The sequence below is a fragment of the Maylandia zebra genome, linkage group LG11 (genome assembly GCF_041146795.1).
Source record: "Maylandia zebra isolate NMK-2024a linkage group LG11, Mzebra_GT3a, whole genome shotgun sequence".
Classification (NCBI taxonomy): domain Eukaryota; kingdom Metazoa; phylum Chordata; class Actinopteri; order Cichliformes; family Cichlidae; genus Maylandia; species Maylandia zebra.
Genome location: NC_135177.1, coordinates 10,404,634 through 10,430,519, shown reverse-complemented (window position 1 = coordinate 10,430,519; position 25,886 = coordinate 10,404,634). Strand labels below are relative to the sequence as shown.

Genomic DNA, 25,886 nt, shown 5'->3' with positions numbered 1-25,886 from the left:
TAATAACTTGAGCTATGAACAGGTTGTTTTAATTGTTTTCACTGTAAAAGATACTTATTGGTTAATAGTGGAGGTCATATTGGTGTTTGTTCCTCAAACAATTACACAAAGAGATATGTTATTAATTTTCTTTTTAATGTCTGTCTATAATTAGTCTGTCATTTCTCTGTATCATCCTCTCATTTCATTCACAGGATTCTCTGTGTGTCACCACAGAATGACAATTTTAATATGAGTGCAACGTCCAATCAGAATGTCAACATCCACAAAGAATTTCAAATATCAACCACCAGACCAAAGCACAGTTTTCATTTTCACCTTGGTGTCACCATTCACAGAATATCTTCCTGTCCTTACTTTTGAAAAGCTCAGCATTTATATCTTTTAGCAAAAATTCTCTGCATTCGAAAACCCTACAGTAGTATACTGCCCCTCTACTGCATGCTAGAGAAAAGAAGTTTGGCATTGGTAGAAAAAACAGAAACAAGCCTCCACCCTAGAAGTTTGTTTGTTTTGATTTTTTTTTTTAAGTTGAAGGCAGTAAAAAACAACAAAAAACAAAAACAAACAAGAACCTGCAATCCTGCAAAAAAAGAAGAAAAAAGCCCCAAAACAATAACACAAGGATCCAACACGGCTTAATAGGTTACACTGTCAAAGCCTAAGAGAGTCTGTATGTGAGTGTGTCCGATGGGGGCACTGGCCCCAGACAAAGTGCTCTGCCAGCTTTCTGCCCACTGCTCTTTTCATTGCTGATGGATGGGCCTTGTTCAGCACCATCTGGCTAAGGGATACCTCACATTAATCATTGTAAACACACACACACACACACACACACACACACACACACACACACACACACACACGACACAAGAAGGTATTTTAAACATAAATACAACAGAACAGTGCAATTGTCTATAAGTAATGTATACTAACTGTTTGAAAGTGGAGCGCTCCAATCACTCACTATGACTTATATATATATTCATACATTTATATTTTTTAAACTAGGTGATTATTTATATTTATATTAACATAATTTTCTCTAGAGGCAGATATCGGGGGGGGGGGGGGGGGGGGGGGGGGGGGGGGGGGGGGGGGTGTTTAACACCATTTACCGTGCACAGACTGCAATAGTTTAACTTGTAATGTCAAAGTGAAAACAAAAAGAAAAAGACAGAAAACACGTATGCTTTCTAAAAACCTTTTATGGTTTTTATTTTAGCGAGCCACTTACTCAGTTTGTCATTCAGAATTATTGAAGATAGATTAAGAAACAAGCTCTGTACAAAAACAACAATTAGTTCATTTAAAAACATTGTTTCATCGGGTTGGTACCCTGAAGCTACAATAAAGCCTCGACTAACTCACAACCCTCTCCCCAACTCAGTCTTTATTAATGACCTTTTCATCACAACAGGCAGATGCAAAAAAACAATAATGGCTTCAGAAACGACTATTTCTCCCCTCTCGCTAAATCTAAACGCTGACTCGCTCGTTATCGCTCCCTCAGCCTCGCGCACAAACACGCACAGAGACGCACAGACATAGGATGTGTTAGTAAACACATGATATCCTTAAATAAACCATAAGCTGAGCTAGCAGACGCCCAAGGGAATCATGGAAAATGAGGGACATTATCAGCCTTCATTTATTTTTGTCTAAGGGCTATATGGGCTTAATACACGCTGATTTGCTTCAACATTTACACAGTATACGAACACGGGCAAGGACAGGAAAACCTCTGCCTGCTGTGGGAGAATGCATGCTTGACATTACATTTGCTATCATTAAATCACATCTCACGGCCATCCAGACATTTAATCTAAAGGGATCTATTCACACATCTCCACAATCTTAGAAAAGGAACAAGACCAACGGTAACATTTATATACCATGAGCTGATTTGTAGAGTGTTAAAAACACTCTACAAGCTGGAATATTTTTTGTCAATCTAAAGGAAAACCTTCACCTTTACTGTTAAGGGAATAAGACGTTTGCGGTGCAGTGAAAACAAGCTTAAAGTGCAGCCTTTTACATATTTCCCCCATCAAAACCATTTTTAACGTACCTGAGAAAATTTTGAGTACAATTATTTTTTATTTATATTTGGCTAAAGTACGTGTGAGCATTCATTTAATCTTAATTTCTCTTTTCCAAAAATGATTATACTTATTCAGGTACACTGTACATGTATTCAAACTGTAATGAATTTAAATGATGATTACTGTAATAATATCTCCATATATCCTTCCCTGTATGGTTATATATTGTCAATACAAGCAATGCTCTAAATATCATTACTATCACTTTAACGTTAATAATAAATAATCAGGCCCAATCATATCTTAATGACCTTGTAGTACCATATCACCCCATTAGAGCACTTCGCTCTCACACTGCAGGCTTACTTGTTGTTCCTTGTTAGAGTATTTAAAGGTAGAATTGGAGACGAGCCTTCAGTTTTCAGGCCCCTCTTCTGTGGAACCAGCTTCCAATTTGGATTCAGGAGACAGACACTAGCTCTACTTTTAAGATTAGGCTTCAAACTTTCCTTTTTGCTAAAGCATATAGTTAGATCTGGATCAGGTGACCCTGAATCCTCCCTTAGTTATGCTGCAATACGCATAGGCTGCTTGGGGATTCCCATGATGCATTGAGTATTTCTTCTTCAGTCACCTTTCTCACTCACTATGAGTTAATAGACCTCTCTGCATTGAATCAACCGGTCGCAGCAGATGGCCCCGCCCCTCCCTGAGCCTGGTTCTGCCAGAGGTTTCTTCCTGTTAAAAGGGAGTTTTTCCTTCCCACTGTCACAAAGTGCTTGCTCATAGGGGGTCATATGATTGTTGGGGTTCTCTGTATGTATCATTGTAGGGTCTACCTTACAATAAAAAGCGCCTTGAGGCGACTGTTGTTGTGATTTGGCGCTATATAAATAAAATTGAATTGAACCTTCAGGTCAGGCTATTCATCTTTGAAGGAGACGTCATAGGTCAAATGTGGCATGACATTTTAAATACTTATACAGTACCTTCTGTACGTTGACAATACGCAGCACACTTGTAAAAATCATAGTTTTAAGTTTTAAGGCTTTTTGCCAATTTTTGACCAATAAATCGTTAAGTTGAACTTTAAGATTTCCGTGGATGTATAAATGTGTACAAATAGACTACACATGATCCCACTCTAGATCACTACAAAGTGCTACAAATGTGCTCTACAGTATAAACAAACACAATGTAATGTGCAAAATAAAAATAAAAAATATGTAAAATTTACTGTATTATCTCAACAGCTTAATTAATCCTTAATTCATTCTTTCATAAATAAGCATCCATGTATACTTTGAATTTTCATAAAAGATGACAGCATGTGGAGCTGAAAAGAAAATAGCCATAAGCTTTACGATATGAGTTTTATTTCAAAGGCAATTTCAGAAACAGATATTCTTTATGTGTAGCGTCCTGTTATTAAATTTCCTGTTATTAAATTCAAAGATTTATCCCAAAGTGGACCAGGGTTTAATGAGGCTTTCTGCAGTAGTAAGAATTTAACTTCTTCAATAAAGCTAAACTTTATCAGCATGTTCAACAAACAGAAGGAAAACATGAAAATGAAAAAAGTAAAAAGATATTTACAAGATGCCGCAGCTTACCACGCCAAGTTCTGAGTGGCATACTGTCACACATCTGGTTTCTCAATCACCGTGAGAATCATACTTAAAGATAGAGCATGCTTATGAACCATGTCTGATTGAGATAAAAACACGTTTATAAATTTTAATGGCATTCTCTTCTTCTCCTTATTCACCCTCTCTGCTTTTGCTAAAAATTCTCTTTTCTACTAATTTTTCTGAATGTCTGTCTGAGGTTGTGTGCATCTGCAAAGGTGTGTGTCTACACCAGTAAAAACTCTCCCAAATCTTTAAAATTACTGCTTAACACATAAACAAAATACTTTGTTACAAATAAAAAGCTAAGCTAAAGTGTTGCTACATAGCTGGATATAACTGATCTCGTTCATGGGAGATGGTTATTAGAGTTGGGTTTGACCCTTTCAGAACATGGCTTTATATATATATATATATATATATATATATATATATATATATATATATATATATATATATATAAATATGAATGCAACGCATAAAAGTTATCATCCCAAAGGTTTCATCATCATAAACGTGCCTGAATAGTGTCATTTTTGGTCTGCTGTGAAATGTCAATCTGATAACATTTGATTTTCTTTTCCGTGCTAACAGCACAAAGCCAAGGTCACATGACACAGAGCAGTAAGTGTAGTAAGAGTTTCTGTGATGTTGTGTGAACAGAGTGACAACTATTGGCTGTACGGCTGTGGCTCAGACAACAAACAACAGTTTTAAGAGTGAAAAAAAGCCTCAACTCTTGCCGACACTCATCTAGTAGCACATTGTGAATTTGTCCCCCAGCAATAGCCCGTCAACAATGACTTCTAGTCGAATGTCCTCAAGTATCCAAGAGAATTTTATAACACGTAAGGCTTTTTCTTCTTATAAGTGCAGTTCATGACTGTTTGATGGCACTTCGTATGAACCCAGATAGAGATAAATACAGGAGGATCCACACATGGACAGAGATGATTAGCTTTATATCAGACTTCACTCTCTCAAACACGCTCGCTCTCACAATGCAATCAGGAACAAACACTTGAGCCGTCCTCATTCACTAGATTTCTAACAAGAGCCATAGATCTTGGAGAGACAAAAAATTCATCACAGCCTTGAATACAAGGCAGCGATGGTGACCTACAACAACTAACCTTGTGGTCTAGAGACGAATGACACTGAAAGCTCAAAGCTCGGCTCGTTCAGATACATTAAATGAGCAAATAAAGCAATATAGAGTGTTGAAAAAGAAATGCTGCAATTCACGCTGGCGAGGAAAGTTATTGAGGGACAAACAGTGAAAGATCTTACCTTATGGTCATAAGGGTTGTAAGAGTGGAAGACCTGCGACAGCTCTTTAGTTCTTTGCTTCTTCTGCAGACAGAAAAAAAAAAGAAATGTTTAAGAATCACTTACATAATTAACACAAAACAAATAACCTCGCTAATAAATGACGTTATGTTTTTTAATGACAATCTGGATGGAGACTTAAAGAGGTGCAGTATCGAGTTTGAAGCTGGATGAGGGGGTGATCATATTTTTGGAAGTGCAAACCCACGGGAAGATTTGTGACCTTGGATGGTTTCAGTTTTTGATCTTAAACATTGTTACATACGTCTGTCACCTAATTCAGGTACAATTATTAATAAACATCTAAAAGTGACTCTTTTCAAGATCAACCGATCAACAACAGCAGAGGCTAACCACTCATCGTGACTGTGGCTAGCTTTCCTGAAACAGTGGCAGTAACACATTCAAACCTTTAGTGCTAATTAACCACTTTGATTTAAATGTAGCTCCATCGTAGTTAAAAAGACATGATTACTCTCTTACTACAAGACTAACAATAGAACTTTAAAATGACAACTCCGTTCAGGTTTATTTATATAGCACCAAAACACAAGAACTGTTGCCTCAAGGTGCTTTATATTGTAAGGTAAAAAACCTACAAAAATACAGAACTAGTCCGACTCAACAATGGAAACAAAAGATTTCTGATTCACAGCCTGAATTTTCTCGTCCTTCTTTATTTGCTTTGTTTGTAAAACATTTCTTTGGACGTGTGATACATCTTATTTGCATTTCCTTGTCCTCTGTATTTCTGATAATGATCATAGAGATATTATACAGATATGGACATACATTACAGCTCCACTGCTATTAACTGGATTACTTCAAATGGATGGAAAAAAGCCAAGGCTTATAAGTATGCCCACAATGAATTCATAATAATAATGAACGGACAGTTGGAATGTATTTATCTGTACACCATCTGTGGCAGAAAATGCTTCACTTCATTTCTAGTTAAAGTCTGGCCTTCGTGTACTTACTGTATAATGAGATGCACAAGCGTGAGAGGCGACGGTTTGATCTGTGGCAGTTGTTAATGCAATGAGTTACATGAGGCTGATGCAGCTACAGAAAGTGCTAATTAGCTCACTGATTAGGCCATGTATGGCTAAAGGGAAAGGGCATATAAATATGGTACTGTACCTAAAGGGAGTATGCATTCATAGCTATTCTCCCTCCTGCTCTCCCCCCCTCGTGTCTCTGTCTTTTTGAGTGTTAGAATGTGCAGGGTTAAGTTGAATGTCCTTAAGCATGAGCCGTACATGCTGAACAGAAAACCTGTTGTTCTGCTATTGCACAGCTGGACAAACAGGCTAATTCCAGACTAGCAAAGACAGCTTGATCTTTCAACGTAGAGGAAAAATGTCTGCTGACTAACCAAGCATAACATTCAACTAACCATATTTACAACATGGTGTAGTCAAGTTTCAGAAGCATGCCAGCCTCTGCTAAAGTCCACAGATAAGAGAAAAATTAGGCCAAATTAAGAAAATAATAATAATAATACAATAAAAGATGTGGTGTATGAAGAGAAATGTTGTGTTTTGGCCAGTTTGGACCTTTTCTGTTGTTCTCTGCTCCTCTCATAGCTTGCAGCTCTATTCTCCATTCCTCCCATCTATTCGCTTTCTTCTGTTTCCATATGTTACCCATCTTTTACTCATTGTCTGTTCACTCAAGCCTCTTCTGATCCATACAATCCTGTAATCATTGGCCCCGTCCCACTGCCATCCTCACATTCTTGTTTTCATCTGATTTCCTCTCTATTCCTCTGCCAAAGGGTTCTTTGGAATCCACAAATCCTCTTTTCTCTCATTTTCTTTGCCTTTCCACAGACCCCTCAATGCCCCTCCTCCTCCTGTTCTGTTTTTCCAGAGGGGGAAAACTCATTCTAATCATTCATTCTTCGCTCTCTTGCCCACTCTCCCCCACGTAAGTATGTCTCTTGATAATTTCTTGCACTCTCTCCTTTTGCCTTGAGCACCTCGGCTCTGAGCAGCGATCTCATCATTGTTCCTCAACACCTTTCTCCCCCTTCTTATCATCCCTTCATAACTTTTACCATCACTCTGTATTCATTGATGCTCCATGGTGTGCTTGTGTGAGAGAGTGCAACTAAGACAGCTTTAACTCCAGGTAAAGATTTATCAAGCCCCAATGAATACTCAGCAGAATTTGGTTCTTTTCAGGAGCAGCACACATACACACAACGCACCAACACAACAAACAACAACAACAACGTGCCAACTCGAAGGCACATACTGACTAACACAAAAAACAAAAGCTGTACACTCATATGGACAACGGTATGAATACAAGGGATTCAAAGATCAACATAAAAACAGACAAACAGAAGACAAAAAGAGATAATGTGAGCCTAAAAAAAGCTGTTAAAAGATAAAAACTCATGAAAAAAAGAGATACATTCCCAGTGTCGCACCAGATCGGAAAGAGGTGGAAACCTCAGCTCATTATTTGAAATCCTACAGCTTTGTAATATTCTCAAGTCAACTTACCTGTTCCTAACCTTTAAGATAGGAGCTACAAAATTCCTTTAAACCTCCCGACTATTGTGGAAAGCTGCTAAAGAAAGCTGAATGCTCTCATTATCCCACAACTGCTCTGTCTGTGGGTCCTAGAATAAGAACTACACTCTTAGCTATAGCAGTAAAAGTCTAATCATTTGTATTAGTTTATAGTCTAGAGGTAAAGATGTGTAGACTAAAACTCAAATAGACCGCAGATGATCTGTAAACACATAATATCATTTACATCAGCGGTCCCCAACCCCGGACTGGTCAGCGAGTCGTTTGGTACTGGGCCGCGAGAGTTGAGGCTCGGGTGTGAAATTTATGGTTTTCTAAGTTTTTATCGTTAACTCTGTTTCCCTGTGTTGTAGTTGTGTGTCTTATTTTGAAAGAAATATTTACGCTTTACCATAGTGACCAGAGAGAATAAGGGACAGAGAGGAGGATGTTACTCTCAGTGTTGTTGGTGCATATCAGAAGGACGCTGCTAATAAAGTCACACAATTACACACTGAATTCGCGTTTATTATTATATTTACCAAAAAAAGAAAAAAAAAATCACAATTTTTGTCTTGGTCGTTTCATTTCATTTTGTTGTATTTATCCGCAACACGAAAATATAGTCTGACATTAAACCGGTCTGTGACAAACTGCTCTGGAGTTTGTTTGTGAACCGGACCTAGACCACTTCCTCCGGTGCAGATATATCGGTCTGCACCCAAGTGCAATTATCATGTTCATATTTTTACAAGCAAACCACACCAAAGGGAAACGAACCAGAGTCTGATTTAAACAAACCAAACATCACACTTTAGTTTGTTTAAATGTGACATCTGTCCAAATAGTCATTCTGGCCTCACCTAAAAATGATCCCATGACATCTTTAATGTTATCAAGTTTTCCAAACGCTCTGCATTACATGTATGACTTTTCCCTCTGTACACAGATATGTGTGTGTGCATCTGCGTGTGTTTGGGTGCATGTTCGAAGTTAATTTTGCATGCTGTCGAGGTTGTGTTAGTGACAACCCGGCAATGCAAAGCCAATCCGTGAGCGTGTGGACCTGTCAGCAGGGTGATGATGAACAATGGTTGTTATCATGACATCCATCTGTTGTTGTCCCCAGAGACGGATGCTTCATAAAACCAGAAGTGACATTACATGAATGTAGCCAAATTCCAACGCAGGAGCAGTGGCGACACAAGTAAACAATATAAAAGCCATCATATAAAAAATACAATTATCTTATCTAATAAACAAGTAGTAGCACAAAGCTCATAAAGAGTTGATCTGATCAAGCTCTGATTTTGTGATCATTAACGACACCATCTGAAAAGATTCAATATTAAGACCAGGAAACAACTGCTAGTTTCACCGACTTAAAACATAAAACTAATAACGGGATTCTAAATGGTTTATTGATGATTGAGTGACTGATTTTATATGTATGTTTTTGTGTGTAAGTTACCAGCTCTGTACATGACAAGCAGAAGCTGTTTTTAATGAGTATTTTTGTGTATATACTGCAATTCAGTGAGGCCCTGCGCATAGTTTGTCAATTCACAAAAAAATATCGATTGCATGACTCTGTGACGCAAGGCAGTAGAATTCTGTGTAATTGCACGTGTGTGTCTATGAAACCCATACTGGTATTATTCCAGCATGCCAAAATGATTGTGTGTTGTGGGGCAAGGTAACAATGATCTTGCCAATACTTAAATTGCTTCTGGTCACCAATATGCGCCCACTTGTCTTTCCCTAATGGCAAACAGATGTTAATGATATAGAGCTCGAGCGTCATTATATCTATAGTCAAAGAACCTGAGGCATCAACTGCAGAGTTGTGCCTGTGAAGGATTTACACCTCCTAAAGCATCACAGAGTGGTCACAGTGGGGTTTATGACCTTCCTCTCTCACAGAGGTCACTAAACTAACATTTTCTTACCCACTATCTCAGTTAAGCAACGCGTATAAAAAAATATTACTCTCTTTTTTTCATCATTCATCCATCCTCTTCCGCTCAGTCAAATCAGTGTTGTGCGAGGGCTGGAGTCTATCCCAGCTGTCATAAGGCAAAAGGCGGGGTCACCAGACTATCACAGGGCTAACACATAGACATTTACACCTACATCCAGTTTACAATTGCCAGTTAAACATTTCAAAGCCAATGTATGGCTTTGAAAAAGCCACTCAGAAATGCACCGGCCAGTGGACCTGAGCCCAGGACTTTTGCTGGAGGCTTTCCACACCACTGTCCCACAGATATATAATGCAAACTGCTAAAATGTAGCAAAGTTTATTTAGCAGCCTGAGTCTCCTGTATCTGCTTATAGGAGAAATTGTGGATCATTATCTCCTACAAAGCACTTTCAGTTCATCAACATTTCTGGCATGAAAAGGCCCCCTGAGTCATTTGACCAGGGTTAAAGCCACGCCCCTGACTTAGCCAGATCCAAAGACTTTGGATCACCCAACGTCTCCTCCGAGTACTAGATCGAAGACTGGTCGCTGAAAATTTCCTAAAATAACCAAATCCTTCTTCCATCAGTGACTGCAAGCCATCCAAGCCTGAGGCATTATGAAGCAGGACAGCCCCAAACTATGCAGCTCCCGTGTTGTACAGGGAAGGGATGGCTCAGTAGGTAGAGTGTTCGCCCCGAATCCACCAACAGCTACCCCGTCTCTTCATGAATGTGTAAAACTAGAGTGAATGGGTTAAATGCAGAGGACTACAAAAATCTCACGTGTGGGGACTATAAAGGGATAAAAATTAGAAAATACATATAGTGTTTGTTGCCTTTCCCCTCTAAATTTGGGTTTGTGCAGAGCTAAGATAAAAGGGTAAAAAGGGTCAATTTGTCTCATCTGCGCACAGAACATTATCCAATGAGATATGAGAACATTGCCCGAGATGTTCTTAATTCTTTTGATTTCCTTCATGGTGTCCTTAGATTATATCAGCTCTTTCCGAATTGCACATTTTGTTCTTGGTGGTATCTTTGTGGCACAACTACTATTAGGGAGAGCAGCAACAGAGCTCTTGCCACCCATTTTTTTAATAGATTGATGGATACAAAGTAGGAAATGCTGCAAAAGTGTAAAATGCTTCTTCTAAAGTAACCAGATTTTGTACACCTTTGTTTTTAAGGTGAAGCACATCTACAACCTGCACTTCTAATTGCATTCGTTTTAATGGAACACCTGGTTCCAAGTAGCTTTTGGGGAGTCATTACCACCGAGGCTCGTATATTTCTCGAGCCCGGGCTGTAAAGTGATTACTCAGTGTGTTCAATAAGGCATGATAAGTATGGCTGTTGCTGTGTTATTTGTCTAGTCAGATTATTGTTGTCTATAACTGTGATTTAGAAAAAGATCAAATCACATTTTGTGAGTAATCAATTATGATATCTACATAATTCCAAAGGGTTTTGAAAAGCTTTCTTGAGAGTATATGCTTCAAGTGCACCAACAGTCAAAGTGTTCTAATTAAGAATTTCTCCAAATTAAAAAAAATGACACTTTATTCACCACAATCGTCCTTCTTCAACATCAAACAAAATTCCATTCAGTCAAAAAGCCTACTTTATTTTTCACACACTATTATTGCTTTTCCCTCCAGCTATAACAGCGCACTGATGACCTATACACAGAAAAAAATCATTTGAATTAAAAAAGAAAAAAAAAAAGTATCATTAAAATGCAATGTCTTCTATTATTAGTGGGTTAGGAGCTCATTAATCAAATGTAGGCCTCCCTAGCATAGACAGCAATTTAACCATTAACTCAACTTAATACCTGCTAGACTCCCTTTAACCAACTGTTATTAGCTCCCCTGTTATGCATGTAGGAGTGTTTTGTCTCAAATACAGACAGAGACGGAGGGGAAGCGTGGATTTTTCTGAGTGTGCGTCCAGGCATAGATAGATGATACAGAGGCTTGAAGATGGAGCTACTGGTGGCTGGCCAGCTGTTTTACTTTGACAGCTACTGCACTGGTGCCTCGTGGGTAATGGAGTTTTTAACCAATTACAACCAGGGGAAATTAAAAACACTGTCCCATTTGAGCAGCCAATCTCTTTCGCTATCACTTTTTTCTTTTCTTTGTCTCGTGCAGCTGCTCACTGGAAAACCCGGCCTCACCAGCAGACATCCAAACAGCTTCTACTTAGCAAGTTCATTCATCAAGGCTAGGTTCGAGTCACCTGGGGATGATTAGAGGGATCCAAGCTAATAATATTCACTTCCCTTTATTCTCAACACGATAGCTTTCTCTCTCCATCCATGTGGTCTCCTGTTCTTTGTGTTTTCCTACACTCGAATCTAAAGTGAGTATTCTCTCATAACTCATCTAATACAGCAGGTCATAACAGAACAGGACAGCTGGACGTGAAGATGGACAGGCTTCACTCATGACTGTATTTTTCTAATCAAATATTTGTTTGCTTGTTAGAGAATAGAATGTCAAATTAAAACAATTTAACCTTAAAAATCAGGATTTAGAAATGACCAAATATTTGCACCAAATTCTCTTTTCTGTCCTCAGCTCATCGAGTGCCAAAGCAGCAAAGCGTGAAAAAAACCCTCGTTTTTGAAAAGGAGTCGTTTCTACACAGTGACATCGAGTCTCATCAGTACAATACAGATGTATTTTCAGGAGACAGTGGCACTAACAAAAAGACAGGAGCCCGGACCAGAGATTCTGCGATTTTCATTGAGGGTGTCCAAGATGGACAACATTAGAAATGAGTGTATCAGACACAAATTCAGGCTGAGTGGCTTGGAGACAAAGCTGGTTTGGACACGTGTAGAGAAGGGACAGTGGATATGTTGGAGATAGGATGTTGAATACAGAGCTGCTGGGCAAGAACACAGAAGATTCAAGGGAGTAGAGAAGCAGTTTGTGCAGACAGCTGGTGTGACGGATGCAAGGGATAGGGCAAGACGGACATAGAAGATGCCCTGTGGTGACCCATTAGCAGTCATTGGTACAATATAGTAAATATGGTTTACTTTATTTCCCTCAAAACCAAACTGTAACTATGAAAAACCTCACTACATACATTTACATCTGTGCAGAACCCCCAACATGCATCACGGTGGACATGTCCCTTTATGCGTTTCTTCCTGTCTCATTATTTCCTCCATCCATCTCCCTTTCAGCAGTGCTTTCTATCTGCTCTCCTTTCCTACACACTCTTTATCTAAGACCTCCATTCCTAATCCATCTAGTTCTCCATCCATCCCTCCTGTGGCTATTGAACACAGTTGTATTCCAGACAAACCATCTGGTGCACTTTATTAATGACCGACCCTACATGGCTTAGATGTCGTCTGTTTGCTGTGTGTGTTTGTGTTTGAAAACAGGTGCATGCTGACTGATGCAGTGATGTTAACCACTGAAGCAGGTGTACGGTATAGAGAGCCACACGAGTATATATTTCTTGTCTCTCTGACAAGAAATGTATACCATTCTCTGTCACTTTTAAATTGTTCCTCAAAATGTACATTTTCTATAAAGTTTAATAACAAAAAACAAATGATTGCCATCTTATTCTAGGCACCTAAATATGGACTTTTGTTCATGTGAGGCAAGTCTGTTCTTTATTACAATGATTTTTTTCCAGTATACCCAGTGACTCAGTGCAACAGTATCAATTTGAGAACTATTTAAACCACAGATGTTGCCTCACCAAGATAAGAAATATCCAGCATGTTTTTGGTGTACAGTTAAAACTTCTGGATCCATGATGGTATCTGGGTGCAATACTGAGCAATGAACACGGCACGGGTGACTGCCAGGTCACAGGTTTTGGACCGACATATCACGGCATCTATTTAGGGCTACACAGTTTAATTTTTATATCAATCGTGCTCGATGATCAAACTATTTTCAAAATGAGCGCTCTGCCAACAGGGCGCTAAAGAAAAAAGCAAATACAGCGCTCTCTTCATCACTGCCTGACTCCACATGCCTGCATGTGATGTTTCAGCCTAATAACACTAGGATGAAAAACAGAAATGCAACAGGTAACAGATCATCAAGACAAAATGCAAACATCTGGCGTGGCAGGAGATGAAGTCCTGGATCCTTTACATGCAACACAGCTAATCGCAGTATGAAGAATACATAAAGGCCAGGAACACGTTACCTTCGTGAATTGCCCAGCATCAGCTCAGATGTCTATAAAAGCGAGCCTCATCAGTGTGTCTGTGTAACCATCAGTGTTGGGCAAGTTACTTTGAAAACGTAATTAATTATAGTTACTAGTTACTTCTTCAAAAAAGTAACTGAGTTACAATATTCTGAAAGTAATTAATTACTTGAAAAGTAACTATTGGGTTACTTAAAAAAAAAAAAAAATTATACCCTGGGGTCCCAGGTATAATTGGCCATTTTTAACTACTTTTGATTTTCCCTCCACATTTCACCTTTAAAAACTATTTACTTTGCCTTGTTTGGTGTCATCCTTTTCAGCACAACCTCACGTGTCTGAATGTAAACTTATGTTTTCATTTTGACATACTGTATTAACACAATTGATCTAAAATCAGACAAAAAACATAAAATCAGAGTAGAAAAAGTTATATTTTTTAGTGTAACAACCACAAACATGTTTAATGAATCACATTTCATAACTTTAAATGCAAATATAAATTGTCAATTTTAAAATCCTATGCACAAGTTTTGCAAACAACAAAGTTATTTACCTTTTACCTTGATTTTTTAAATAACCATTTCAAACTATTTACAGAACAATCAGCTGTTCTGCACTCAATAAGATGCCACACAAATTATTTGTGCCACTCCCAAAAAACAATTTCTGTCCACTATAAAGGAGAACATCACAGCCTGATGCCTGCAGGTCTGACAGCAGCAGGTGTATCACTCCTGTTTCTACCTGGAGACAGCAGTCGCCTCATTGTTCTGACACACAACACAAAACTGTCCACAACACTACAAACTAACTACACAAGACAACTACACACTCCAAACATGCTAAATGTCACAAATCTCTCACATATCAAAACTCGCTCTCTCTCTTTTTCTGCTCGCTTGCTCTCTCTCTCACTCCTAAAACGTCCTGTTTTTTGTTTTTGTTTGTTTGTTTGTTTTTGCTCATAAGTAGAGAGTGCTTGCTAGCGCTGTCCTTAGACAGTAAATGTGACGAAACTATTGAGGAAAAAACGCCGCGTATATATTGTTTATCATGACTGTGGTTTTACGTGGCCTATCAACACAATTTATAAACTGGTATATATCACCTTGTTGCTTTGTCTTTAAGTGGTCATGTGATCGGCTTACCACGACTACTTTATTCTTCTGCAGTCAAACAGCAGCACTCATGCTAGGACTGGGCGATAAGACCCAAAATTCATATCTCGATATTTTTTAGCTGGATGGCGATATACGATATATATCTCGATATTTTTTTAAAGCCATAAAGAACAAAAAGAGTTCTTAGTCACGCTGTGTCCCAGATGTCACACAGGCACTTTTATTAACATACAGCGTAGATGTACATGAAAAAAATTACTCAAAAATAAATTATGAGCATTTATTAAATAATAATGCTCCATAAATAAAAGAAAACTATGTTGTTTTTGTGCATAACAAAGAGCTCACAATTGTGCAGTCAAAATGTAAACTAATAGACGCCGAGCGTAATAACAAAGACAGACAGATTTCACAGCTGCTCTGTTCCCAACTTCTACTGTGTGACTGACAGCCTTGAGTTTGAAATCCTCTTCGTAACCATGTCTCTTAACAGGTGCCATTTATGGTCCTTATACACACACAATACAGTAATATTACATTGAAGCACAGTACGTATCACTCCGCGAGGCTCCTCGGTAGCTGTAATGCTCTGACAATCCATCAAGCGGTGCAGCTCCGTAGCTCACCAAAGTCGTACTCAAACATTTTTTGACAGATTGCTGAGCGCCGTGTACCACATAAAATCGGTTCGCGGTCATCAAGCACAACCAGAATTCATACATAAGGCGCGCTGTCAACTTTTGAGAAAATGAAAGGATTTTAGGCTGTGCAGCCCCTCTGGGCTGCGTGGCGTTAGCGCGGTTAGCTCATTAACACGTTGACGCCGTCCAGTCCCACACACAGGGCGATGGGTGGTAAGTCGTTAACGGAGATTTGCCGTGTATATCTTGTCGTTGCCTGCAGGTGAAGCGATGGGGGAGGGGGAGTTGTGTTCAGTGAAAGAGAGGCAAGGCAGAGTATCGTTGCGTAGAGTCAAAAGTTGACGAAAGAGAGGCAAACTTGCGGCTCCACAAGTATAATTACGTAACAAAGACTATATCGATATAAACGATATTGTCACATCTTATATCTCGTATAAAAATATCGATATTTTTTAAAAACTCGATATATCGACAGTCCTAACTTATTGTTTTGCCCCCTTAGCTCCAGGTGTTGTGCTAGACAGTGATCGTGATTACCGTCCGCGGGAGCGCGCAGCTGCTTAAAGCTGTAGCGTCCAGATTACTTGCGTAGTCAGCTACTTCCGTACAACTGATATAAGATGCGGTAAGCTGAACACAGCTTCAACCGTCTGTTTGTTGAAAAATAGTAATGGACCGCATTTTCTTGTTAGTAACTGTAACGGCGTTGTAACAATAGGAATAGTAATTAGTTAGATTACTTGTAACTGAAAAAAAGTAACGCTGTTAGTAACGCCGTTACTTGCAATGCTGTTATTCCCAGCACTGGTAACCATCCAGGTCACCAAGAACACTGAAATCCACAATGTAGTCCCGTAGTTGTATTCCATTTGTCCAATAAACACAGTGAGTAACAACTTACGACTACTAGTAAGACTTCAGGAAAAAGAGTTACCTACTGGACAAATATGGTACTTTACCAAAGTGGCAGTGCATCACAGGGGAAATGGAGAGAGATCTCATAGATGTTGAGTTATAAATTTTATTCACATCCATTAATCAGCCACGATGAAAGAATTGAAAGACTTGATATTTTGCTTCTTTATATCAAATATGTTTACATTGTAATTTACTTCACTTTATTTTAAGTGACTCTATGAATTTAAATAAGTAGGAACTATTTTATTTTGATGCAAAGATTTGCAGCACGAATAAAGATAACGATAATGTTAACATATCAGTGTTATATTTAACTGACACTACAATAAAAATATTTCTGATGCTTAAAATCAATAAAAAAAAAAACATGATAAATAATTGCAATAGTACTTTTAGGCCATAATGGCACAGCCCTACATTCAATCAGCTTCTTGATTAGGTTAGCTTGTTTATTTCAGCAAAATGCCAAACCATATTCTGTATGTATTAAAAGCAGAGCACTGCAGTTCAGTGAAGTCCAGTTTTTAGGATTTTACAGTGTTTTGAGTTATTTTGAAGCAGTTTTGTAAGCTCTTGTCTTACAAAAAGATGCTAATTTGACAATTAAAGGTCTTCTTACATGTCACATTTCAAACTCAAAAAGCTGAATGAAGTCTTGGACTGATTGTGCTATAATCCAAACACAGACAATAAAGGTCAGAGGAGAAGGGACGAAGAGGGAAATAAAGAAGAATAGAAGCTGCAATGTGGTTGTGTCTGGGGATTGATCCCTCTAGGAAGCACCCGGCTTCTCCTCAGAGAGCAAAGTGAGGAAGGCGAGAAAAGGGGAAAAAGAGAATGACTTATGAAGACACTCCACTTGAAAGAGATGTGTCAACACTTTGATGGCACAGAGTATTGGAGTATAAAGGCAAGAAAGAAGACAACACGGTATAGAGTACAGCATATGTAAAAGGTCAAACTAAAGAAAAAGGAGGTCAAAGAAAATATTTCAGGTAGAAGTACAAACACAAGCAGCACATGTGCAACGGCAGCACTTCAGTAATGTGAGCTGTTGCATTTTGTTGCACGTTTTGTCCAATAACTTTAGAAACAGGATCATATTTTAGTAATAGTAAATAATTTTCCACGAGTAAAGATTTTTACAAACAACTGCAAATAATCGCGTGTTAGGTTTAGTTCCTTAAGTGGAAAAAAAAAATCACAAGGTGTACTATTGCTAAAGTGTATTATGAAGAAAAAAATGTGTATAATCAACGGCGTGATCATAAAGTTCAACTACATTATTACTTAGCATTGATATAATACATATGAACGCTTTAGCTCATTATATAAGAATTTAGTTCCGCCAAACAGCAATCTAGCTGAGAAATCCATGAGCGAAAAGGTCAAGAAAACGTTGGTGTGACTGAGTGTGATATGCTCAGTCTGCGTTGCTTCGCACTCCCTCCCTCACTCACACACCTTTGCAAACAATTAAGATTTTATTAGCTGTTAATTGTTTTATTTGGCAGCAGATGGGGAGATGTAGGAAGCTAGAGAAGCGATGTGTCGCAAGTTGGGTGGTTATACAAAGAACAATAATGTGTTCAGATGAGACTGTTACCACCGTTAGACAACGTTTACTAATAACATGTAGATCTCCTGGGAAGTCGAGAGAAAAATGCTTCAGACAATTTATTATTTAAGAAGATTTTCAGCTAAATAATGTCTATAAATGTCTATGGAGCGCATTAGCTTGATTTATGTTCTCTCGCAGTCACTCCTCCATACATCTCAGGATTAGTGATACTAAAATAATGCAAAATCTTCACAAGTATAGAAAAGGCTTTTACATTTTTAAGTAACAATAAGCTAAAGTTTGCTTCTTTAATTGGCATGTTTCAGAGCATCTGATCGAAACTCTGTCCGTGTCTGCACTCACCACATGTGCTGGTACTTGCTCCAACCTGGCGGCAGGCGTACCGGGTCGGGGGTAAAACTGGTTGATGAAAAGACTGGGGAATCGATAGGCTTTCACTAAGTCTATGGTTGCTTCAAAGTCTTCCTCAGTCTCTCCGGGAAAACCACAGATTATATCTGTAGCAATAGTTACACCAGGGACTCTATAAGAGAAAGAAAGACAGAGACACTTAGTTGGAATTTCAAAGTTTTTGCTATATCCTAGAAAATCATTTTAAAAACAAATAGTGTATAAAAAAGGCATTCATCTCTATTTTTATTGCTCTGAAATGGAAACTAATCCCTCTCAAATAATGGATGTCTGTCCTGCTTCTTTTTTGTTACACTAAACAATTTCAGCTGATTGGGTAAAGATACTGGTAGCTACTTTGTAGCACAAAAAGTGTTGCACTAGCTTTATTGACAAATTGTATCGTGCAACCAAGAGTTACAGGACACTACTTTAGATGAAAACCATGTCATAGAACATCATGTTATCAACATTTACCTTTTAAAAATCCACAGCAAAAGATCCACTTTTGCTATGAAACCAATCTACAGCACTTTAGGACCACTGGTTCATATTATCCATCTTGTGGAACTACTTTTACTTTGGTTTCACACACAAAAACAAATCACAATACAATCACTGACAGCCAACTACTACCTAATTTATTACATAAGATTCTGCCCGAGTTTGGAAATCACAGACATTTGTCCACTGCTGCTGTGCACCTTTGAACTATCTAAGGCACCACAACATGAAAGGAGGGTAGTGCCTTTCCCCGTGGACTCAGGAGGATTCAGCCAATCAAAACCTAATTAGCAACCTCTGCTGCCGATCATTAGTATTTGATTATTGACCGGCTGGCTCATTGGATTAATCGGGGCCAGTAGAATGTTGTGGGAATAAATGCAATGATTTCTTCCATGTATTTTTGTTTGTATTGACAGCTGTTGGGTGGCTTGGAAAAGAACTCCATAGGGGAAAAAGGTGCATACCTATAGGACATGACATTCCCATTGAGACTGACAGCATGTGTTACCACAAATTTCAGCGATAACACCTAATCCCAAAGGCATTTAGGCATTTATTACTATTATTTATCACTATTTCTTCCAATTAACAGCCAATTAGCCCAAAAGCCCAAAGTAGCACAAGAGAATTCTTCTAAAGACAAAGCATTTTACAAGTACAGGAATCTAAATGATTTTTTGGGAAACTGGCCTTCCAATAGAATCTTCTGTAAAAATTGAAACTGGAAAAGGTTTTAAACAGAACAGAAAATAAAATGTATATTTAAATAAGCCAAACCACTGACTACAAGCTTTCTATCAAAGTACAACAGGCACAGAGTGGAATCAGAAGGAGCATCCTCATGTAACAGCACCCTGTCAAAGACAACTCACGAGACCATTACATGTAGCCTTCTATTTATGCCTTCAATCTGTTTTCTTTCTCCAGTCACTTTCCTTCTTACAAAGGCTTTCAGATGTGCTACACACACAGAAAAAGACAACTATAAGGAGTGTTTGGATGAAAATCCATGCAAAGCACAAGATATTTGGACAAAAATCAAAACGCACAAAGGCATATTAAAGGGCCTTACAAAGAGAAGACAGCTCAACAAAGAAATTAAGAGTGGAAGAGACACTTTCTCTGCAATCGACAATGTGATGCATCTTTAATTACATTAACTTCCTGCATCTGCAACCCCAAGATAACCTCTGACCTATTGATGACTTCCAATTGGCTGCTGGTCATTAATATTAAATCACAGCTTGCGGGCACAGGCATCCTTGACCTCTCAGATCTGCCTGACAACTATCATATGGAGAAGTGGAGCTACGTTTAAAACACAGTGCAAGGAATGGTCAAACAGCTGAATAAATGTATAATTCCCGATCGTTCATTAAAACCGATTCCTTGGATCTTCTGAAACTGCAGTTCTGAGTATTTCAAATAACTAACTAGTGAAGGCCTGTACCCTCCTACAACAATCAGTCAGCTAAAGTATCCTGAAAATGAGAATATATATTTCATTTTCTGATGATGAGCCTCCCAATTGTGTCAGTGTGGCCTACAAGCCACAATTAAGAAAGCCTGTGCATCACATGAGATTTAATCACACACACAAAATGAAAAGCTCATCTATTCTAAGGATAAAAGAAATACTGAATAAACTAATTTACTGCTATTTAAAGCTCTTGCTCATAATCCCCTGAGCTGTTTTATTAACGCAGTGGTAGGGAAGGTAAATAAAATTAGCACTATGAACAAACAAGCACTTTTTTCTAAATACAAAGACGTTTCTTGCATCTCCAGAGGGCACGTATATCTAATTTCCTATTGCCCTTGGGTAGTGGTGGCAGTGAGGAGTTAAAGGCAGGCACTAGGTGCTTTTCATTTTTGTAATACTACTAGAAACTCACACATTGCTGCTATGAAGAAAAATGCACAATTCAGGCCAGGGGTGCAAAATAACAGAAGAAAAATGGAATACTGAGGGAAAGAGCAGGAACTAGTGCGAATCGACTTCTGTGGCTTTTTCTTTCGGTGAAGGAGAGGGTAAAAAAATATGTGTGCGCACATGTGTCATTTTGACACCTCTGCCTCCTCCAGATCTAAGGGTGACAGAGGTGTGATATGTGATACTAATGAACAAGAACCACACTGATACTGTCCTTGTTAAAATGAGAGAGGAGAAATGGATCTTGTTATTGTTCACCTTTCAAAAACAGAGAGTGTGAGAAACAAAGAACCAAAGATAGACCCAAAGAAAGAAAGATGGGAAGTAAAAAAAATCAAGGAAAAGATGTAAAATTACATTTCAGCTCAACTCGCTTTCAATTAAAGCGGTGCAGAACAGAGCTATTTTTACAAACTTCAAATCCTGAAACACTGGTTTGTCTTTTTAACCTTGTATTAACATTTGCCACAAAACACCGGGCATAATTTAAACAGCGGATGAGGCATGCATACGTCTTTGAATCCTTAATAAAGCCTGCAAGTTTTGTATCCTTCCACTGAATTTTTTAAGCTCTATTTTACACCTATACGCCTAGAAAACGCTTTCTGATATTCAGTAGCGCTCTAATGCTGCTCTTACAACTGTTGCTTGTGAGAATTTTGAGGATGCGCGCTTTAAAAATGCGTAGTCTAAGGAGCTTGGAAAGAAAAGCGTCTGGACTTCTTTGAGTTGCTTGAAGACGTTTCACCTCTCATTCGAGAAGCTTCTGCAGTTCTAAGAGTCAGTGATGGGGAGTCCCAGATTTAAACCCAGTGGGAGTGTCCCCCCCAAAGAGGGACAAAGGACCCCCTGATGATCCTCTACCTAATCACATGAGCCAAGGTGTGAAAGCGGGTGTAGGTCCCAATCAGCCAGGGTTTAGGGTGAGCTCATTGTGAAAACTGGCCCCACCCTATCATGTGATTTCCGATGACCTGGATGACTGAGAACCTTCAGACATATTTAAAAATGCGTGTTTTTCAAACCAGTAGACAAACCAGTAAAGATTTACCAAAAAAACCCCAAAACTGTGTGTGGAAAGGAGATAAACAGAAAGCAGAAAAGGACATTTCAATAACTGAGGCATTAAAAGTGAGTGAGTGACAAAAGTGTTAAATAAAGATTTTATATTTATTAAAGAAAAGCTCACAGAGGGTCTTATTTGCCACAAAACACAGACAAAAATAAATGTATGTTAAAAATAGATTGTGAAAGAAGCATCATCATCAAAGTCTAAATATGAAGTTTCATATGTTAAACTCAGCAGGATTTAAATAAAGCATAAACATCCTCCGCTTTCACCCCTACTGACAACTTACAATCTCCCCATATATGAACCATAAACATATATTTAGGATGCATGAAAACCTGCATTTAATTTGGTCACTATTTGATGAAGTCCGAGACCATGGATGTGTTATAATGGAAAGCAAATGAATACCTTGAGAATATATTACACATGTGAAGAGAAAAGAAAGAGCATACAGTCAATCGCTACTCTAATGACTAATGGTGAGACTTCAGCAGGTGCTTAAAAGGCGCTGCTGAAGAAAATCATGTGTCTTTGTCTGTGTATTTTCCTCTCTGTCACTTCTGCTCCTGCTTCACTGAGGCAAACGGACAACACCCCCATAGACAGCAGCCTCCATTAGCTATTAGTTAGGTTTTAGTTAAGTTTTGCACAGGGGGACAGGGAACCATCACGAAGGCTAAACTCTACTATTAAAATCTCCAGCTAATCCCTAATCAGCCTGGATGGGCTGAATTAAGCTTCAGAAATCTCACCATCAACTCTTTGTTTGCTAAAGACTTCACACGTTCAATACATACGTGCACGAGTCCCCATAGACACAGAACGAGCCTCGTCATCGGATATTTAAAATATGTGTATGTTTGAACAACAGATGCCTGTGAACGTGGCCTGTGACAAAATGAAGGCACGGCCACTGGGACGGGAAACAAACCAAAACGCAGCAAGCGACAAAATAAGTATACGGTATAAAAAGGTGGAGGAAAGAAGGATGAGATTGGAAGAAAGACAATCTGGGATGGTAAATATTTACCTATTCATGTGTGGGAAAGAGACCATGTCTGCCATCTGTGCTGCATTCTGTGTGTGTGTGTGTGTGTGTGTGTGTGTTCTCTGAAATGATAATGTTTGGCTCAGTCGGGCTCCTGTAGCGTAGGAGTCAGGAGGTGAAGAGAAAGAGATACGGCAATAAGAAGAGATGTAAATTAAGAGCTTTGACAGATTTTTTGTTAAACGCAAAAAAGTTGGCAAAAATCTCTTGAAGAAACTTCAAGTCCTACATACAATCACATTAACATGTAACCTGACAGCTTAAGTAGAAAGTGTAATTATGTGTGAGGAAGGGAGAGAGCAGCAGCTGTAATGAGACTGAAAACAAATTCTGTTTGAGAACTATAGCGGGAGAATTTCAGGTCTGACATAAGCAGTGCTGATGTGAGGAAGAGCAGTGGGAACTGCGCTACGGATTTCAAGCTTTAAGATCCATCTGTCCAGTCCAATACTCTAAAATAAATAATCATTCATGGGTTTTTTTCCCTCTTTTTGTCCAAGACAGCAGGGCACTTGAAAATTCTAGCTCTAAAAAATAGACCGGTAAATGCTTTAGACTCATCTATTACATAATGTCCCCCTCTACACATGATGAACTTCTAGAGTCCCCAAGACAAGTCACATCAAACTAAAGAACGCTAAAGGAAGCCTGAAGAATATTGGGAGCCCATTCTTTGATCAGATGACAACAACACCTTCAGCTAAGGTGGGCATGTTGGATAAAAACCTGAGCTGTGAATGTGACGATGTGGGGCTGCATGGGGACAAAAGGTGTCTTAAAGAAAGCAGCTTGAAATACTGTAGCTCACAGTATTAATATGGCTTAACATCTCTCTCCATCCTGAGGTGGTTTCTACTACTTTTTGCTTTACTAAATGTAAACTCTTGATATACTAAGTTGAAGAAACAAGCGATACGTTTGCAGGGATACACCCTCTTCTGTTGTGTCCTGCGATTCTTCTGCAAAAGAGACAGAAGGAATCTAAGAAAGAGGAAGGAATAAGGACACTTGTGAGGAGTGTAGGTAATCACTCACACACTTAAGTGTTTGATTTAGCTGTGGCAGCTGGAGGTAATAGCACTGTCATGTAGCAGCTCAATTTACAGGGAAAGACAAGGAGAAAGAGGCCTGCTTGGTTATCACTTACTTTCCTCACCCACTGCCACTATCAAGGATGAGCGAGAGGGGGCTGTGAATACCAGCAGAAGACATGCCAGGTGACTGAACAGATAACACAGGAGTTAGAGGCAGATCAAAGCTGCGAAAGTAGGGTTCACGGCTTCACCGTGGCACTAATATAAACTCGGGTTACTGTTAGCAGACCTTAATGAGTGCACCGGCATGGAAGCAATGCTGTGAATTCTGCAGGTAAGACAAAAAGAAAATAACAATAACATAATATTCTCACAATTTCTTATTAACTTAAAGATTAGAAGATGTGAAAGGTTTTAGAAAAAGAGGTTAGAGAAAACTGTGGCAAGATTAAGAGTAGGGAAGTGAAATAAGAGTGACTGGTTAGCAGACGGAATGAGATGAGACAGGTGATAGTTTCAGACGGCACCAGAGGAAACTGTCAGAAAGACTTTCTAAGCCTGTATCGTTTACTTTTATTTTCCTCAAGTCCCTGATGCCTCCCAGTCTAACTTGTGGGTTAAAAAGTAGAAGATGGAGCAACTTTTTCAAGTGTTTTAATTTATATTTGCAACAATTTATGCGACCATTTCTTTTGAAATAATGAAAAAAAACAACTATGTAATAAATGTATCTTATGTTTATTTATGCAGCATCTCACTATCTGAAATTTAAAAAAAAAAAGAAAATCTGATCTTGGATATCAGCGCAAATTGGTTGTGCAAACACGCTGGCTCTGGTGGTCTCCTGAAAGAATAATAAAGTTATTTGTCTTTAACCGTGCGGTGCAAAATAACCTCGGTCTTTCTTTGCAGCGGGTCATTTATAAAGATCGAGGTGGCTGCCGTGGAATGAATGGCGAGCCTACTAAATAATGATCCCGCTGGAGTCATCTGTAAACTTTATCATTTAATGAAACAGTCTGAACACAGCAGAGCAGAACTGCAGTTCAATTTAACACACTCGCTTACACATGCTGGCACACACATACTTCATTAGTCTCGGAGAAGGGTAATGAGAACGCACGCGTACGCATTCCATTAGTCTCAGGGAGGAGTAATAAGAGCACACAGACACCACAAATCCATCCATTCACACACACAAACAGTTATTTTAAACACGTCTCAGCACAGACACCCACGCGCACATCTGAAGACTTGGAGGAGGGTAGCAGTGCAAAGGCATCCCACTCACGACTGGTTAGCCAGGTGTTAAATGGACTGACCCTTTGCACTTTATTTCATATTCATCCAGCCTTCATTGGCATAGCAGTAGCATGTAATTTACCATTCCACTCCACTCTCCTGACCTGACCCTGCAGATATAGATAAGATCTTGGCATCAGATAAATGAACATAAAAGCCTCACCTGAAGCAAATGAAAGGTAGACACGTGAAAGCTTTGGTGCTTTCTTTACTCAGCAGTTCACCCAAAGCAAATTAGAAATATTCAACCTGAATGAATAAGACAAAGAGTGCCATTTATAAAGTGATAAAAAAGGAATTCACTTAAACCGGCTTACTGAAATTTCAATCAAGTAGTTGCTGTATTAAGTATTGATAATAATCAGCCTTTTTATAGTAAAGAGTGATTGTATGTTACTCGCACTGAAGATTTCTCTTGAGCTGGCAATGACACTTGATTTACTTATAACAACACTGTGTGAAAGTACTGAGCCACCTCTATTTATTTATATATTGCTTCCAAGCAGCCAGACTTTCTTGTACTTTTTTCTAAAGTGGTCTTGAGCAATGGCTCATAAGCCACAAACTGCAGACCTATAAATCATTCAAGCATTAAAAAAGAAACTAAGTCACGGAACGAGCCAGTGTTGTGTCTACACAGTGAACTAAATCT

General features: G+C 38.8%; 1 protein-coding gene across 1 annotated transcript in view; it reads right to left on the bottom strand.

Moving 5' to 3' along the window:
• The window catches only part of cdkal1 (CDK5 regulatory subunit associated protein 1-like 1), a 258,575-nt gene that overhangs the window by 53,972 nt on the left and 178,717 nt on the right, over positions 1–25,886 (bottom strand). Inside the window, exons 11-12 of the mRNA XM_014410796.3 lie at positions 18,291–18,471; positions 4,964–5,026 (exon numbers count right to left, since the gene is read on the bottom strand). Coding sequence (XP_014266282.2) covers positions 4,964–5,026; positions 18,291–18,471 — 244 coding nt within the window. The remainder of the gene's footprint in view (positions 1–4,963; positions 5,027–18,290; positions 18,472–25,886) is intronic.